The following is a 16,347-nucleotide window of genomic DNA, read 5'->3' on the forward strand; positions in this document are numbered from 1 at the left end:
AATGGCCTTGTTAGGATGTCGTTGTTCTTGATAGTGGATCTAAAAGTAGCACCACAGATGAATAATTTATACTTGCGAAGACTTCTTGACGGACCGCATTAACAAGCACGCACAGTAGACACAGACCAAGAGGGTTGGAAAAAATGGCATAATTGATTTTACGCAAAGGAATACGAGTAAACGAATCGATGCAAAATCTGTTAGCATCACAAGACGTCATACATGCAGGACTGCAGCAATTACACGCACATCGATTGGTGTTAATGGACAGCGTTTTCAAGAAGTCGTTTATGACATTTACTGACAAATTTTCTGTCCTTGCAATTTGATGAGAGCGGCTTGAGGATGTCAGATGTCACATGAGGTGAAGAAAGCGTGAAAGTAGCAAAATTTATTTCTTTTAGAGCTTTTTATGCAAAATGGTCAGAAACAACTGAACATTAATGGTGCTTTCTGCAAAAGCTATTCCTGTTCTTAAAGCTGCACTCTAAAAGATTTCATTTTTATAAATCAATGGCATAATTTGTCTGATTCTATGTTAAATTAAACACAAAAGCCTGTGAAAAACTGTGTTACATCTCATATGAATTTTTTTGGGGGGATAAAATGTTTGTATAATGTTAGGATCTATGAAATACAGTTTGGAAAGCAACAATATATATATATTTCAAAATGATTACATGTTCATATACATCATATAAAATACAACAAAATGTGGATGGAGAACATTTTATCAGTAACAGATCATTAAAACTAATATATATATGTGCATTTATTGCATTGTATATTTATGCAAAACATATTTTTGCAATAATAATTTCATCAAATGTAATGTAATGTAATATAATACAATTGGTGGTTCATTTCACTGTGGTGTCCTCAATAAATCTGGGACTAATGCGAAGGAAAATGAATGAATAATATAATATAATATAATATAATATAATATATTATAATATAATATAATATAATATAATATAATATAATATAATATAATATAATATAATATAATATATTATAATATAATATAATATAATATAATATAATATAATATAATATAATATAATATAATATAATATAATACAATATAACATAACATAATATAATTGGTGGTTCATTCAACTGTGGTGACCTAAATAAATCAGGGACTAATACGAAGCAAAATGAATGAATAATATAATATAATATAATATAATATAATATAATATAATATAATATAATATAATATAATATAATATAACATAACATAACATAATATAATTGGTGGTTCATTCAACTGTGGTGACCTAAATAAATCAGGGACTAATACGAAGCAAAATGAATGAATAATATAATATAATATAATATAATATAATATAATATAATATAATATAATACAAAACAATACAATACAATAGAATACAATACAAAACAATAAAATATAATATAATTGGCAGTTCATTCCACTGTGGTGACATCAATAAATCAGAGAAAAATGAATGAATCATATAATATAATATAATGCATATTTGTTTTGCCAGTTTTTTTGTATATTTAAAAAAAAAATATATATATATATATATGTATATATATGTATATATATATATATATATATATATATATATATATATATATATATATATATATATATATATATATATATATATATATATATATATATATATATATATATATATATATATATATATATATATATATATATACATATACATATATATATTTATTTTACCATATGGTATAATACATATATATATTTATTTTACCATATGGTTTAAAAAAGGTGTTTGTAAGTGTTTTTTTTTTTCCACCAGTGCTGATGGTGGTGCTTTTTTTCTTCTCGCTCTTCTCTGGTTCTCACTCTCACCTCTTGACTGACTGTTACTCACTGATAATAGATTCAGTCGCACCTTCCTCTTAAACACTGTGGGCCTGAATGACGATGGCCTTTACAAAAGAGCAAAGAACTTAAATATAACCACTGTTTGATCACACTTCTACACTCACTGTCTTATTAGTGTTACAACTGATATATTTCTCTTTTTTTCCCTCCTACACAGCAGACATTCTCTTCAATGTTCTAATGCTATACAAGGCAACATTTATTAAAGAAAAAATACAGTACACTGTTGAAAATTATTACAATTTAAAATGATAATTTTCTAATTATATATATGTACAGTTGAAGTCAGAATTATTAAACCCCCTTTGAATTTTTTTACTTTTTTAAATATTTCCCAAATTATGTTTAACAGAGCAAGGAAATGTTTGCAGTATGTCTGATAATATTTTTTCTTCTAGAGAAAGTCTTATTTGTTTTATTTCGGCTAGGATAAAATCAGTTTTAAATTTTTTATGAACCATTTTAGGAACAAATTTATTAGTCCCTTCAAGCTATATTTCTTTTTGATAGTCTACTGAAAATCCCTAATTACCCTAACCTGGCTAGTTAAAATAATTAACCTAGTTAAGCCTTTAAATGACACTTTAAGCTGTAGAGAAGTGTCTTGAAATATATCCAGTAAAATATTAACTACTTTCATCATGACAAAGATAAAAAAAATCAGTTATTAGAGATGAGTTATTAAAACTATTATGTTTAGAAATGTGTTGAAAAAAATCTGCTATCTTGTTAAACAGAAATTGGGGAAAAAATAAACAGGAGGGCTAATAATTCAGCTGGGCTAATAACTCTGACTTCAACTGTATATAGTTCTCAGCATAAATGAGTACTCATCTGACAGACCCCTCTTTTAAATAAAGATTTTCTATAGGATGCTTTATAATAATATACAATTTTATTTACAATAGATTAGTCAGTGTCAAAATTGAGTCTAAAATGAGTACACCCAAATAAATATATTAGGGAGAAAAATATTTCAGTAAACAGGAAAAATCAAGAGAAAACATTTTGTTGAAACTTTTTATTTATTTATTTATTTTATGCAATAACTTATTTAATTTTATATATTTTTATTCCTAAAGATGTATGGTTACCAAACTCATATTGTAATGATTTTTTTTATTTGCTTTTTCTGTGCTTTTTTCTTTACTTTTTCAAAATAAATAATATCTATAATTATAATAATAATACCAACATACACAAATACAGTTGAAATCATGATTAAACCCCATTTACTTTTTTTTCTTCTTTTTTAAATATTTCCTAAATGATGTTTAACAGAGCAAGGAAATTTTCACAGTATGTCTGATAATATTTTTTCTTCTGGAGAAAGTCTTATTTGTTTTATTTCGGCTAGAATAAAACCAGTTTTCAATTTTTTAAAAACCATTTTAAGTTCAATATTTTTAGCCCATTTAAGCTATATTTATTTTTTAGATAGTCTGCAGAACAAACCATCATTATACAATAACTTGCCTAATTACCCTAATCTGCCTAGTTAACCTAGTTAAGTTTTTAAATGTCACTTCAAGCTGTATAGAAGTGTCTTGAAAAATGTCTAGTCAAATATCAGTACTAATAATAATTATATTAATTATATTAATAATAATATTATTTACTGTCATCATGGCAAAGATAAAATAAAGTAGTTATTATAGATGAGTTATTAAAACTATTATGTTTAGAAATGTGTTGAAAAAAACAAAAGCTTCTCTCCGTTAAACAGAAATTGGGGGGAAAAATAAACAGGGCTAATAATTCTGACTTCAACTGTACATATAAAATAAAAACATTAATAAAATATATTGATAAATATAAACATTTTCATAAACACACATCTAACATGCATCAGTTTCATTTTTTTTCCTGCTCATGTTTTCTCTGGATATCAATTTCAGGATGTTGTTTTTATTTAATGCGAATGGACCACATGAAACGGAAGTGATCCACTGGCATTGTCGCTTTAAACCCATATGTGAGGGCCAGGATGCCCGTTAAAGAGCCCATCCACTGTGCCCTCGCTCTCCCTCCATCTGCCTGTCCCTCATCCCTCCGACAATGCCAAAAAACACCCCGCCGCTTCCCCACTTTTCCTTACATATACCGTTCAAAACCTACAACACACTCTCACATTACAACACAAACACTGCGTTCCACATTCATCCAAGTTTACATACACAATACGCAGCCAACACAACACACCAGTCCATTATCAGCAAACACTAGTATATTTGATTTGTTAATGAGCAGGAGTTCTCCAGAAAGACAGAGCCCCCCTTCATCTGTTTTGGCTCCTCTTTAAGACATAAGCTGGACTCGCTGCCCACTGTGCCTCATTCAGTCCATGCCACTTCCGACACTGGCACCGGCTCTGGCACGAGCAGCGCGCGCCAACTTTACTTCCTATGCCCATTTAAAGGCCTATTGCTTCTGGCTGCACTCGCTGAGAAAGGTACACAACCCAGAGGACACACGCCGCTCGCGCTTTATTCACAGAAAACGACCTACACTAGAGCTTCGTTTGGCTAACTTTCATGCTAAATCATCAGATTTCAGGGGGTTTAGTAGTCAGGTTTGGGGTATAAGCTCCAGTTTGTGTCTTGATTCTAGTCCAATTGTACAAAAATGCTTAAATCAGGAAGCATTTTGTAGAAAACAAATACTTTTGTTTTCAGAAATAATGTCAAAATTAAGTGATATTTTATGTTAAGCAAGCTAAATTATCTGCCAGTGCATGGGCTAAGTAAAATAATCAATCAAATATAAGAAATTTATACCGGGGGTTTACAAAAGCTCATCAGATTACATCTGATATATCCCCTACTCCTTTTGATTCATTTCAAATCCTTCGCTCAGGTTCTCGATATAGGGTCCCTTTGGCAGATTACAATTTTCATTTGTTCCTTGTGCGATTGCTTTGCTGAATTTTAATGGGAAGAGGTAGCCATAGTTTTTAGTACTATTAATGTTGTTTAATGTCGTAAGTGTGTGGTATGATATACAGTTGAAGTCAGAATTTTTAGCCCCCTGAGTTATTAGCCCCCCTGTTTAGTTTTTTCCCCCCAAATACTGTTTAATGGAGAGCAGTTTTTTCAACACATTTCTAAACATAAAAGTTTTATTAACTCATTTATAATAACTGATTTATTTTATATTTGTCATGATGACAGTAAATATTATTTGACTTGATATTTCTCAAGACACTTCTATACAGCTTAAAGTGACATTTAAATGCTTAACTAGGTTGATTAGGTTAACTAGGCAGGTTAGGGTAATTAGGCAAGTTATTGTATAACGATGGTTTGTTCTGTAGACGATTGAAAAAAAAAAAAATAGCTTAAAGGGGCTAATCATTTTGACCCTAAAATGAATTTAAAAAAATTTAAAACTGCTTTTATTCTAGCCAAAATAAAACAAATAAGATTTTCTCCAAAAGAAAAAAATATTATTAGACATACTGTGAAAATTTCCTTGCTCTGTTAAACATTATTAAGGAAATATTTAAAAAAGAAGAAAAAAATCAAAGGGGGCTAAAAATTCCGACTTCAACTGTAAACGTTGTAAATCTATTACGCTACAGAAAGGGGACATAAAAGTTTACAGTAACAGTAGGGCTGGGCGATATGGTAAAATGCAATCTTGATAATTATTTTCCATATTGAACGATAATAATATATATTTTGGTATGAGTTATTAATGCTTCCAGATTTAAAAGAGTACCCAAACAATGACTAAATTCACAAAAATTAGGGTCCATTAAATGACAGAACATTTTTGGCCGAAACATTTTCGGTGGTGGAAAAATCGGTACTAATCTCTAATCTCTGATCTAATATCAACACACTTTTATTATGCTTATCCCTCTGGAAAGATTATTTTACTTGTTTTAAGTAAAATCTCACATAACTTGACTCATTACTTCTGGAGAAAGAAACTAAACAATATTTATATTTTTAATTCTCTAAAGAATTGCATCTTGATTGAAGAATTTTTTTATATTTGGACTAGAAACAAGACAAAAACTTTATCATCGTTATGATTGTTAATCTTCGATATGACATGTTTGAATGTTTTTTGTTTTTAATCACAAATTGCTTATAATATGTATATGTTGAAACATTACAGTCAATTTTTTTAAACTGAATGCATCTCTGCACAATGACAACATATTATATTGTATATTATAGTCAATATACAATCTAGTCCTGTTAGTTGAATTGAATAGTTACATTACTGTTAGTGTTTTACTGTAAGTTACTTTCACACAAAATATAAAAAAAAAATAATAAAAACTTCAACAGCTCATTATAACTCAGCTTTAGTAATAAATAAATAATATTAACTATTTTTTCTATGATGAATAAAAAGTTGGAAATAAGATTTTCTAAACATTTTAAACATTTTTACTGTCATTTTGTATTAATGCAGTGCATCTTTGCTGAACAGATTAGCAAGTATATAGTTGACCGAAAACCTTATTATAAAGAATTACCAAAAATATAATATAAATACATCTATTAAATAAAAAGAAAAAGCTCAAACTTACAGTTTTCACTCTGAAAGTCTGGAACAAACTGCTCGTCATTATCAGGAACTTGAGCTGGAAGGAAAAAGAGGAGAGAAAAGGGCTAAATAAACAGATTTTCCCTTCATATTTGCTTTGCACAAGTCAAGCTGACTCGATCTGTCCTCTAATAATCGCCCAAACGAGTAATTTCCTCTAATAATCCACTGTAATTGAAACACTAATGATTTGAAATTCTCAGACCAACCCATAAAGACGTTTATTGGTTTAAAACAGAGAAAACATATCCTCTAATTATGCCAGTAATTTCATTTCAGCTTCATTTGTTGGACAAAGCAGGCAGCGGTGTGTGAAACGCATCCAGCTTCAGGATTCACAGATACATATAGTGTTATTAAGGCAAGAAACTGAAGGTAAATATGATACAAATACATGAATACATAAAGTAATAGCTATCATCACCATACGGTAATACTTTACAATAAAATATGACAATATATGCAAATATATTATACAAGTTCATGTTTGTATTTTACATATATAATAAATATGTATTTATATGTACTTATATGCAACATTACAGTCTTCTGGAGAAAGTCTTATTTGTTTTATTTTGGCTAGAATAAAAACATTTTAAGGTCAAAATGTATAGCCCCTTTAAGCTATGTAATTTTTTTCGAAAGTCTACAGAACAAAGTCAACAAACCATCGTTATACAATAACTTGCCTGATTACCCTAACCTGCCTAGTTAACCTTATTAACCTAGTTAAGCCCTTAAATGTCACTTTAAGCTATATAGAAGTGTCTTAAGAAATATCAAGTCAAATATTATTTACCGTCATCATGACACTGATAAAATAAATCAGTTATTATAAATGAGTTAATAAAACTTATAAAACTAAAACTGTATAGAAGTGTCTTGAAGAAAATCTTCTGTCCGTTAAACAGAAATTGGGGGAAAAAATCAGGAGGGCTAATATTTATGACTTGAACTGTATATATGGAACATACTGTATATTTCAAAATATTCCACACACACACACACACACACACACACACACACACACACACACACACACACACACACATATATATATATATATATATATATATATATATATATATATATATATATATATATATATATATATATATATATATATATATATATATATATATATGTATATATATATATATATATATATATATATATATATATATATATATATATATATATATATATATGTATGTATACAATTTTATTATAATTTTTTAATCATTAGCAATACAATACATACATATATGTTAAAAATATTTTCTATATATGTTAGTATGCAGCCATATATCAGATTTTGGTATGGGTAACTTAATCAAAATAAAGTCATTCATTGTTCTTGTTAGCTAGCAGTTTATTAACTTATGATAACAAGCACAACCGTAGAATTTATTAATGTATTAGCAGATGTTGAACTAATTGCTGTACACGTGTTTTTATTATTTATTTTTTTATGTTAGTACACACTTAATAGAGTGACCAACCATATTTCTCCAGTTGAATCCTTACATTAAGTAATTTTTGTCTATTTGTTCCTAAATATGCATTGTTTCTTAAAGTGTATGCTAATTTGCATATATTTCTAGCAGAAATAAATAAACACTTAATGAAGTTAGGTTTGAAATTTTATTAATTTATTTTTTAATTAAATCTTTTTTATTTATCTAAATATTAAAGGTTTTAACAGAGGGAATAACAATCAATTCTATAATTCAGAAAATTCTGTGAACAACATTTTTGGTAGAATTGACTGTTATATGTGAAGGTAAAATATATATGAACAAATGCATTTTTTAAAAGATAATATAGATATAAATAAAAAACTATATAGATATGATATGAAAAAAAAAACTATAAAGTAAGAACTCCTTAAGTGGATTTTTATGGGTCGATGCAGCTGAAAAAAACGTAATTTTTAAAAAAATATACAGACACATTTTGATAAAGTGCAACAAATAAGATACTTTAAGTGTAATTTTAACTTTTAAAAAAATCTCCAAACTGATAGTGTTTTTCCCTGCAGTTTCTCGCCTTAAACAGTTTGAGAATTGTCAAATAAAACCCCAAAAACACCTCGCCTTGATCGACTGTGCTCAACACAATGACTGGTGTCTTCATAAGGATAGCCATGCAGTGAGAAAACACCTAGTGTTCACACTGTCTAATTGGGACACATCCCCACTGGTGAAGCACCTGTACCTGCGGCGCCGGCTGCCGTCCAGACCCAGCAAACCCTTCCTCAGAGCTAATGCTCAAATAATGAAGCCTTCATACGGAGCTCTGCATTGGTGTTTATATTACATGCGTTTGCACTCTTGCATGACTTCTGTTGTTTGTTGCTTGTTGAGTTCGACACAAAGGCGCACGGCGGCGGAGGAGCGCGAGACCTCGCTGCACGGGGCTATTAGCACATTTATTCCTCTGCGCTAAAATTGGATTTTCATTTTCACAACAACAGTAACAAGCCGCAACACGCACAAATCAACATTTGCTTTGTGCGAGGCAACAAGTTTTCGCTCATATCGTTGGTAGCTTGGATTTTTATTTGGACGTTTACAAGGTTTAAGTGTCTTTGGGAATTGTCAAATGTCAAAATAAGGGAATTTCTCTTTAAAAACGCCTTGTGAAACTTTATATAGCCAATGAAATTGGGCCTAGTTGTCACAAAGCTTATATAACAGTGCTTTTATATATTTTAAGGTATAATATATAGTAAAAATGTCATTTAGATCATTATACTAATCATAAGATTAATAAATACCCAAGATGCATTTTATATATATATTATATTATTATATTATTATATATATATTATTAACTTTTTAATGAATGCTATAAAATATTAACATTTAATATTATAAAAATTACACACATAAATAATAATAAAATAATGAATGAATATTTTAATAAATAAGTAAATAAAAATACATACATATTTAATTATATATTATAATATATAAAAATATATGATTAATATTGTTAATTATATTGTAAAACAAAGGTATTATTAAAACAATAATATTATATGTATTATATGGCATTGCATTATTATGCTACATGTATTATATAATAAAAAATATAATATCACAATATTATTTTTATTACATTTATTATATAAATTTGACATTAAATTACATTGTATTGTAAGCAGTATTTCACTTTCAGAGCTATCTATCAATCTAAATGTTGAAATATTCACATGACTAAAAGCTGTTAAAACTAGCCCTTGTCTCAAAAATAAACCATGCCACTAGTTGTTACCGATAATCATCAATTTACCTTTACGATATTTAAAAGCTGAGTTGCACAAAATCAACAAAAAGATCATCACCATGCAAAGTAAACCCAATCAAGGACATCAAGACCCCAATCACATCAGAAGACAATGAACAGAAAAAAAGCGCAAGTGCACCAGGAGTCAGACGAGTAGCGCAAACATCAGTTAAACAGAGAAAAGGTGAGAGCAGGAGAGCCGGAGCTGCAGCCAGTTTTCTCTGCGGGACGAATGAGTCAACCTGTGAATGGGACAGCTGATCCCAGCAGCACTCCTGAGGCTAGCTAAGGTGCTGGAGCAAGTCCATCTCTTCAAGGAAAAAAAGAAACAAGGGAGAAGAGCAGAAGACAGACAGAAGCCAGGCCGTGAACGGTGCAAAACCACCTCGTAAAGAGACACGCTTTAAGACTCATAAACACAAGAGGAAAGCATGCAGAGACTGCGGATAAAAGTCACTCATAAAATGCTATAAAAAAGATTAATGGATATATAGTGGCTATAAGTTGTTTCTGGTCAAATGATCAACTCTATAGTTGGGACTTAAAAACTTATTAACTGCCTTTCAATAAAAAACAAATGTAAATATTGATAATTTTTAATACATTTGCTTATAGTAAATATTTAAAACTGAGTTTTAAAACAAACTTTACTTTTATTCCTTTGTTACTTTTATTTAATTGTCTAAAATATTGTTTTAATGTTAAATATAATTTATAAATGTAAACACATAAAAAATAGATTATTAATTATGTTACCAAAGTAAATAAAAATTATAATTATACATAAATATGTGATAAACTCAAGTACATTTTATTAGGTCAAGTTTTGAGATATAATTTTATAATCTATATATAATATAATGTTTTTTTTTAACCCTTTTTTTAAATGCAATTTTTTTTTCTTGCTTAAATCTTTCATCCTGTTTACAGTCCAAATAAAATTCTTACATAAAGAAGCATTTTCTAAACAAGTAAAAAAATATTGTGTTTTATTTGTAGAAATAAGGTCAAAATTAAGCAAGTTTTTTTATTATTATTAAAAATGACAGTGGGGTAAGCAAAATTATTATTTATTTTGGGGGGTGTGGGGTGAGGGGGATGCGCGGTTCGATTTATTTCTGAAAACAAAACACTATAAACAGTTGAAGTGAGAAATATTAACCCCCCTGAATCATTAGCCCTTTGTTTATTTTACTTCGCCAAATTCTGTTTAATGGAGAGCAGGTTTTTTCAACACATTTCTAAACATAATAGTTTTAATAACTCATTTTTAATAACTGAATTGTTTTATCTTTGCCATGATGACAGTAAATAATGTTTGACTTGATATTTTTGAAGACACTTCTTTACAGCTTAAAGTGACATTTAAAACCTTAACTGGGTTAATTAGATTAACTAGGCAGGACAGGATAAATAGGCAAGTCATTGTATAATGATGTGTTTTTCTGTTGACAATTGAAAAATAAATAGCTTAAAGGGTCTAATAATTATGACTTTAAAAACGTTTAAAAAAATTATTTTATTCTAGCTAAAATAAAACAAATAAGACTTTCTCAAGAAGAAAAAATACTATCAGAAATACTGTGAGAATTTCCTTGCTCTGTTGAACATCATATGGGAAATGTTTAAAAAATCAAAAAAAAAAAAAAAATCAAAATGGGCCTAATAATTCTGATTTTAAATGTATTTTTAACTTGTCTAGAAAATGCTTATTGATTTAAGAATGTTTAGAAATTGGACTAGAAACAAGACACAAAGTCTCTTAAAAACGAAAGTATTGATTTTGCAGTGAAGTCATAGGCCTAAAACTGAGAAGTTCTGCTATTTGAGTAATTTAATAGACAAAAACAAGATTTAAAACAATTATTATCTACAGAAAAAAACAAAACAAAAAGCGCTCTGGGGTAAGTTCAAATGTATGGTCGGTGCTCTTTGGGTAAGGGATTCATCAAATCCGCAACAAGAATCAGTCCAAGGCACTCGAGTGCCTTGGACTGATTCTTGTTGCAAATTATTATCTACATTTTTTAACTATCAATGACTTCTAAAGAGCGGAAGATGAAACAAACTGCAGCGCCAGGCCAAGAATGACTCGAAATCAACCTCGTGAAGACAACCGCAAACACTCATGATCACAAGAACAAGAGGAAAGCTTGTAGAGATTCCTGGTAAAAGTCAGACTTGAAATGCTAATAAAAGGATTAAGATTGTATAACAATGGTTTTCTCGCGACAGTCAGTCGTTTCTGGGTGAAATGACACATGCATGTCGAATGATCAGCTCTTTAGTCGACGCTGCCGGAAATTCAGTCCGTCGCTCATATGTCTTCCTCTTCTTTCCAATTACCTGAGCTAATAAATCTCTGAAATGAAACCGCAAGGTCTTCGTTTGAGTTCTAATGGACAGGAAGTCATATATTAAATCTTTCTGTGATTTATGTTGAATCTTTGGGGCACTGCAACTGATGGATGTAAGACAGGTTGAATTGTACTGCTCACTGTAATATCTACTACTTTTTTTTGGACTCTGCGCAGTTCTTTTTTTTTTTTTAATCCCTGCCGGATATACTAAAATATTTAAGTCCTGTCTTATTCTTTTAGAGGCCCTGGGGTGGATCTGGCATAATCAAACTCTTTCGACAAGGACAGTAAAGTCCAAAATCTGTTGTAAAGCGAACTTTTAATTTTAAAATCCACAACTATTCTGTGAGGATTTTTTTTAAAGTATGCATTAAACATCGAGTCTCTATTCACATGCAGCTGAGCAAAATTGAGACATATCATATAATTATTTAAAAACAATTTCCTGAACACACAGTGCAGCTGTACTGAATTATATCTCAATGAAGTGATGTTTGAGACGTTGCTTAATAAAATGATGCTTGATTAAGTTGCATTAGATGGACTTTCATGCAGCACGACTCAAAAATCCAGTCGCACAAGACCAGATGCGATAACAGAAAACAGACACACACAACTCATCTTCATTTCCTCTTTTTGTCCAAAATGAATGCAAATGCATCCCATAGGCTTAAAGACAGCCGTGGTTTTACAAATGCAAAGCGCTGGGATCGTTTTACAAACTGCATTGTGTGATTTTCAGCTGTCCAGCTACTTTTTTTTCTTTTCTTTTCCTAATTTGCAACCAAATTTCTTTTTAAATTACACAGACAAAAGCTGTTATGTCTATGAGGACTGCCTACTTGTACTTTAAACTTTTCCAAAGATTAAGCTAAAGTGTGTCAATATCACATCTAAAAATGGAGACACACGCCAACTGTGTATGAATAGTTGTATGATCAAAATTATTTTAATTTATTTCTTTCTAATTTGCAACCAAAATGCTTTTTACAATAAGCCGACAAAGGCTGTTATGTCTATGAAGAGTAGCAAATTGTATTTAAAACTTTTCCACAGAATAAACTAATCTGTGACAATATCATATCTAAAAATGGAGACACACGCCAACTCTGTATGAATAGTTGATCAAACTTATTTTGTTTTTATTGTTTCAAATTTGCAACCAAACTTCTTTTTAAAATAAATAGACAAAGGCTGTTACGTCTATGAGGACTGTACACAACTTAAATCAATCTGTGACAATGTAATATCTAAAAATAGAAACATATGTCAACTGTGTATGAATAGTTGTATGATCAAATTTATTTTATTTTTATTTTTCCTAATTTGCAATAAACTGCTTTTTACAATAAACAGACAAAGGCTGGGATGGAGTAGCAACTTGTATTTTAAACTTTACAACAGAATAAACTAATCTCTGACAACATAATATTAAGAGTTTAAGTGCAAAACATCTAAAAGCCATTAGATATTTTCAGATATTTCTGACTCTTGTGTCTAGGATCAGAAATGTTACATTTATATTGACATATAAGCTCTTTTCATTGCCTGTCAAGTGAAATAACTGAGCATAAACATAGGAGGTTGAGAAAAATTCTCAATTTATCTGAACATTCAGACGGCATCTAGAGATTTTTGCATCTGAACTCTTTATATCTAAAAATGGAATCACAAGCCAACTATGAATAGTTATATGATCAAAAACATTTTAGAAATCTAAAAAAGTTATTTAACTAGATATATAAGACTTTATGAATGTTATACATATACAATACACACATATTTGATACATACAAGGTATAAACTTGTTTTTTATATAAATTTGCAGCATCAGAATAAGCCTAAAGACAAAAAACTACTTTTTGTTACATTTGTAACATTTTGCAAAAATAAACAGTAGAGTAAAAATCTTATCATTTAAGACAAGAAATAACATTATTATTGAATCATTAATATCACAATTAACAGTATACACTTCATTTTTTAAGAAACACTATTAAAATTAAGAGATAACTAAAATGACTATAAAATCACATTAAAAAAACATAAGTTTAATTATAATAATAGTAAAAAACTTTGAAAATATTTGAAAAATCTGAAAAATATATATATTTTTTAAATAACAGAATTATAATTAAACTCTCAGAAAAAGAAATGACTTTAAGTTTAAATAGCAACCATCGGTAGCATAACATATTAGTTTGAATAATAGTCTGAAACAAAGCGAAGACAAGAAAAGCCATCTTTAACGTCACAATCAACAGTTTCACATAAAAACTATCAGAATTAAGTTTACTATCAAAAAACAATAACTTTTAGGTTATATTTGCAACATTTTGCAAGTTTGGAGTAAAAACTGCTATTAATGGCATAAATCTTTTTTCTCATATAGAACCAAACTTACATCACATTAAAAATATGTCTAAACACATCTACAATCAACCACAAAGTGAACCATTTACTAACCTAAAGGTCGGTGCTGCAAGCAAGGTGGGAAGAAGACACTCGCGTTTAACTCCTGAAGCATCACGTTTGAGTTACACCACAACCAGCACGTCTTGCCATGAGACAGAAAAAAATGGCCAAAAACAAACCGAAAAAAAAAAAAAGTTAGCACGGATGAAAAAAAATTAATAAAAGTTGAAGCTCTAATAAACGATCAAGCGTCAATCCATTTCTCAACAAAAATAAAGACAGATTAAAAACTTAAAACACAAAGAGAGAGTAAGAAAAAGGAAAGCTGTGAGGGAAAGAAAGAGAGTGTTCGCGTGAGAGAAAGAGAGAGAGGGAGAGAGAGAAAGGTGGCAGTGTTGGTGGCTCGTCTGCCTTTGCTGCTGCCAAAAGCGGACGAAGAGAGGAGAAGAGAGTGAGCGCGAGCGACTGCACAAGTTCTTCTGGTAATTTGTGATGACACTCAAAGTAGAACCTCCTCGGTCTCCCCCTAGACTCCTGCTCTTCTCCAGCACTAATGTATGCATGACACACCAAGTGCCTTCGCTACAGATGCATTAATTGGACTGCAGATTAGGTCTGTAACTTGAGGCATATTTGCTCCCCCTCCCCCAGAATCTTCTCTCTCTCTCTCCGCTTGGAAACAAAAGCTCGATCAACCGATGAGAAGCTCAAGTAAACAGAGCAGAGCTTACCTTCGGCGAGCCAGGTCTCCTGAAGTTGACTAAGATCTTGAAACAGCTCTGAAAACAAAAAAACAAAAGAGAGACGATGGTGAAACAACAGGTACAAAGGTTTAATTATGAGTTTTGACACTCAAAGAGCGAGGCGAGCGCTGCTGATTGAGATTTTTTAAAGCCCCTGAGTGCAGGTGGCGAAGGGCGATATTGCATTTTAGCGAGATGTTAAGAAGGCGTGAAATGAACATTGTCTGTTTCACCCCACACCTGAGTGCTTACCCTCAGTGTCCAGCGCCAGGTCAGAGTTAATGAATTTTCTTTTTCTGTCCTTTGCTGGTCTCGTGCCGGACGTCTTTCCCCGAGGATTCTGGACAGAAAGCAACAGATCAATCGGCTCAAATGAAGACAGAGGGAGTTGAGATGGTTATTGAAAGACTTCTGCACCATAGCCTACATTAGATGTAGTGTTCAGGCTCTTTTGATTTCTTTGAAATACTCAGAAATCAAACTTTTTTTTATTTCTTGGGGTAAAATCGATGTTTGGTGGCCTTGATCAGCCCTCAGGTGGACTTGATAATCTACTAAGAATTACTATTTTTCCAATTTAGCTGAAAAGTTTGATAAGTCTTGGACTGACAAAAATGACAAGCCACCAATTATTTTTTTAATTTAAAAAATGCTCAAAAGCAGGCCTAAATGATAATGTTGCCTAATTTAAAAAGTTGTAAAACCAAGTTTCTATACATTCTATACACAAATGCACATCATCTCATGCCACATTTAATATTTAGCCTATGTAAATCTTTCTAGAGGACAGAAGTTAAAGACTTAAACTGAAGAATCATATTAAAAGCTAGACTTTATACAACTAGAACTGATAAATTAATAAATTACAGTACTTTAAAACAAGTTATAAAGATTTTATAATCTGTACGTTTAGATTACCTGTGACTGTTTATTAGTCAGAATCAATTAAGGTGACAGAAGTTCCTTTTATTTGAATAATAGCACAAAAAGTGACGTTTATAAGCCTAAGCACGATAAATTATGTCATTTAAGTAATTTAATACACCACAACAAGATAAAATGCTATTATAATATG

The 16,347-nt window shown here is 30.2% G+C and overlaps 1 protein-coding gene across 4 annotated transcripts in view; it reads right to left on the reverse strand.

Annotated features, from left to right (window-relative positions):
- Positions 1–16,347, reverse strand: part of etv1 (ETS variant transcription factor 1) — a 39,754-nt gene that overhangs the window by 22,784 nt on the left and 623 nt on the right. For 2 of the 4 annotated variants that reach the window (XM_087283155.1, NM_001030182.1), the window contains 3 exon segments: positions 15,525–15,612; positions 15,261–15,308; positions 6,447–6,500 (listed from right to left, as the gene is read on the reverse strand). In XM_087283155.1, the coding sequence (XP_087139281.1) occupies positions 6,447–6,500; positions 15,261–15,308; positions 15,525–15,612 (190 nt within the window). 4 annotated transcript variants of the gene reach the window in all.

The sequence above is a fragment of the Danio rerio genome, chromosome 15 (genome assembly GCF_052040795.2).
Source record: "Danio rerio strain M-AB ecotype USA chromosome 15, GRCz13ab, whole genome shotgun sequence".
In the NCBI taxonomy this organism is placed as follows: domain Eukaryota; kingdom Metazoa; phylum Chordata; class Actinopteri; order Cypriniformes; family Danionidae; genus Danio; species Danio rerio.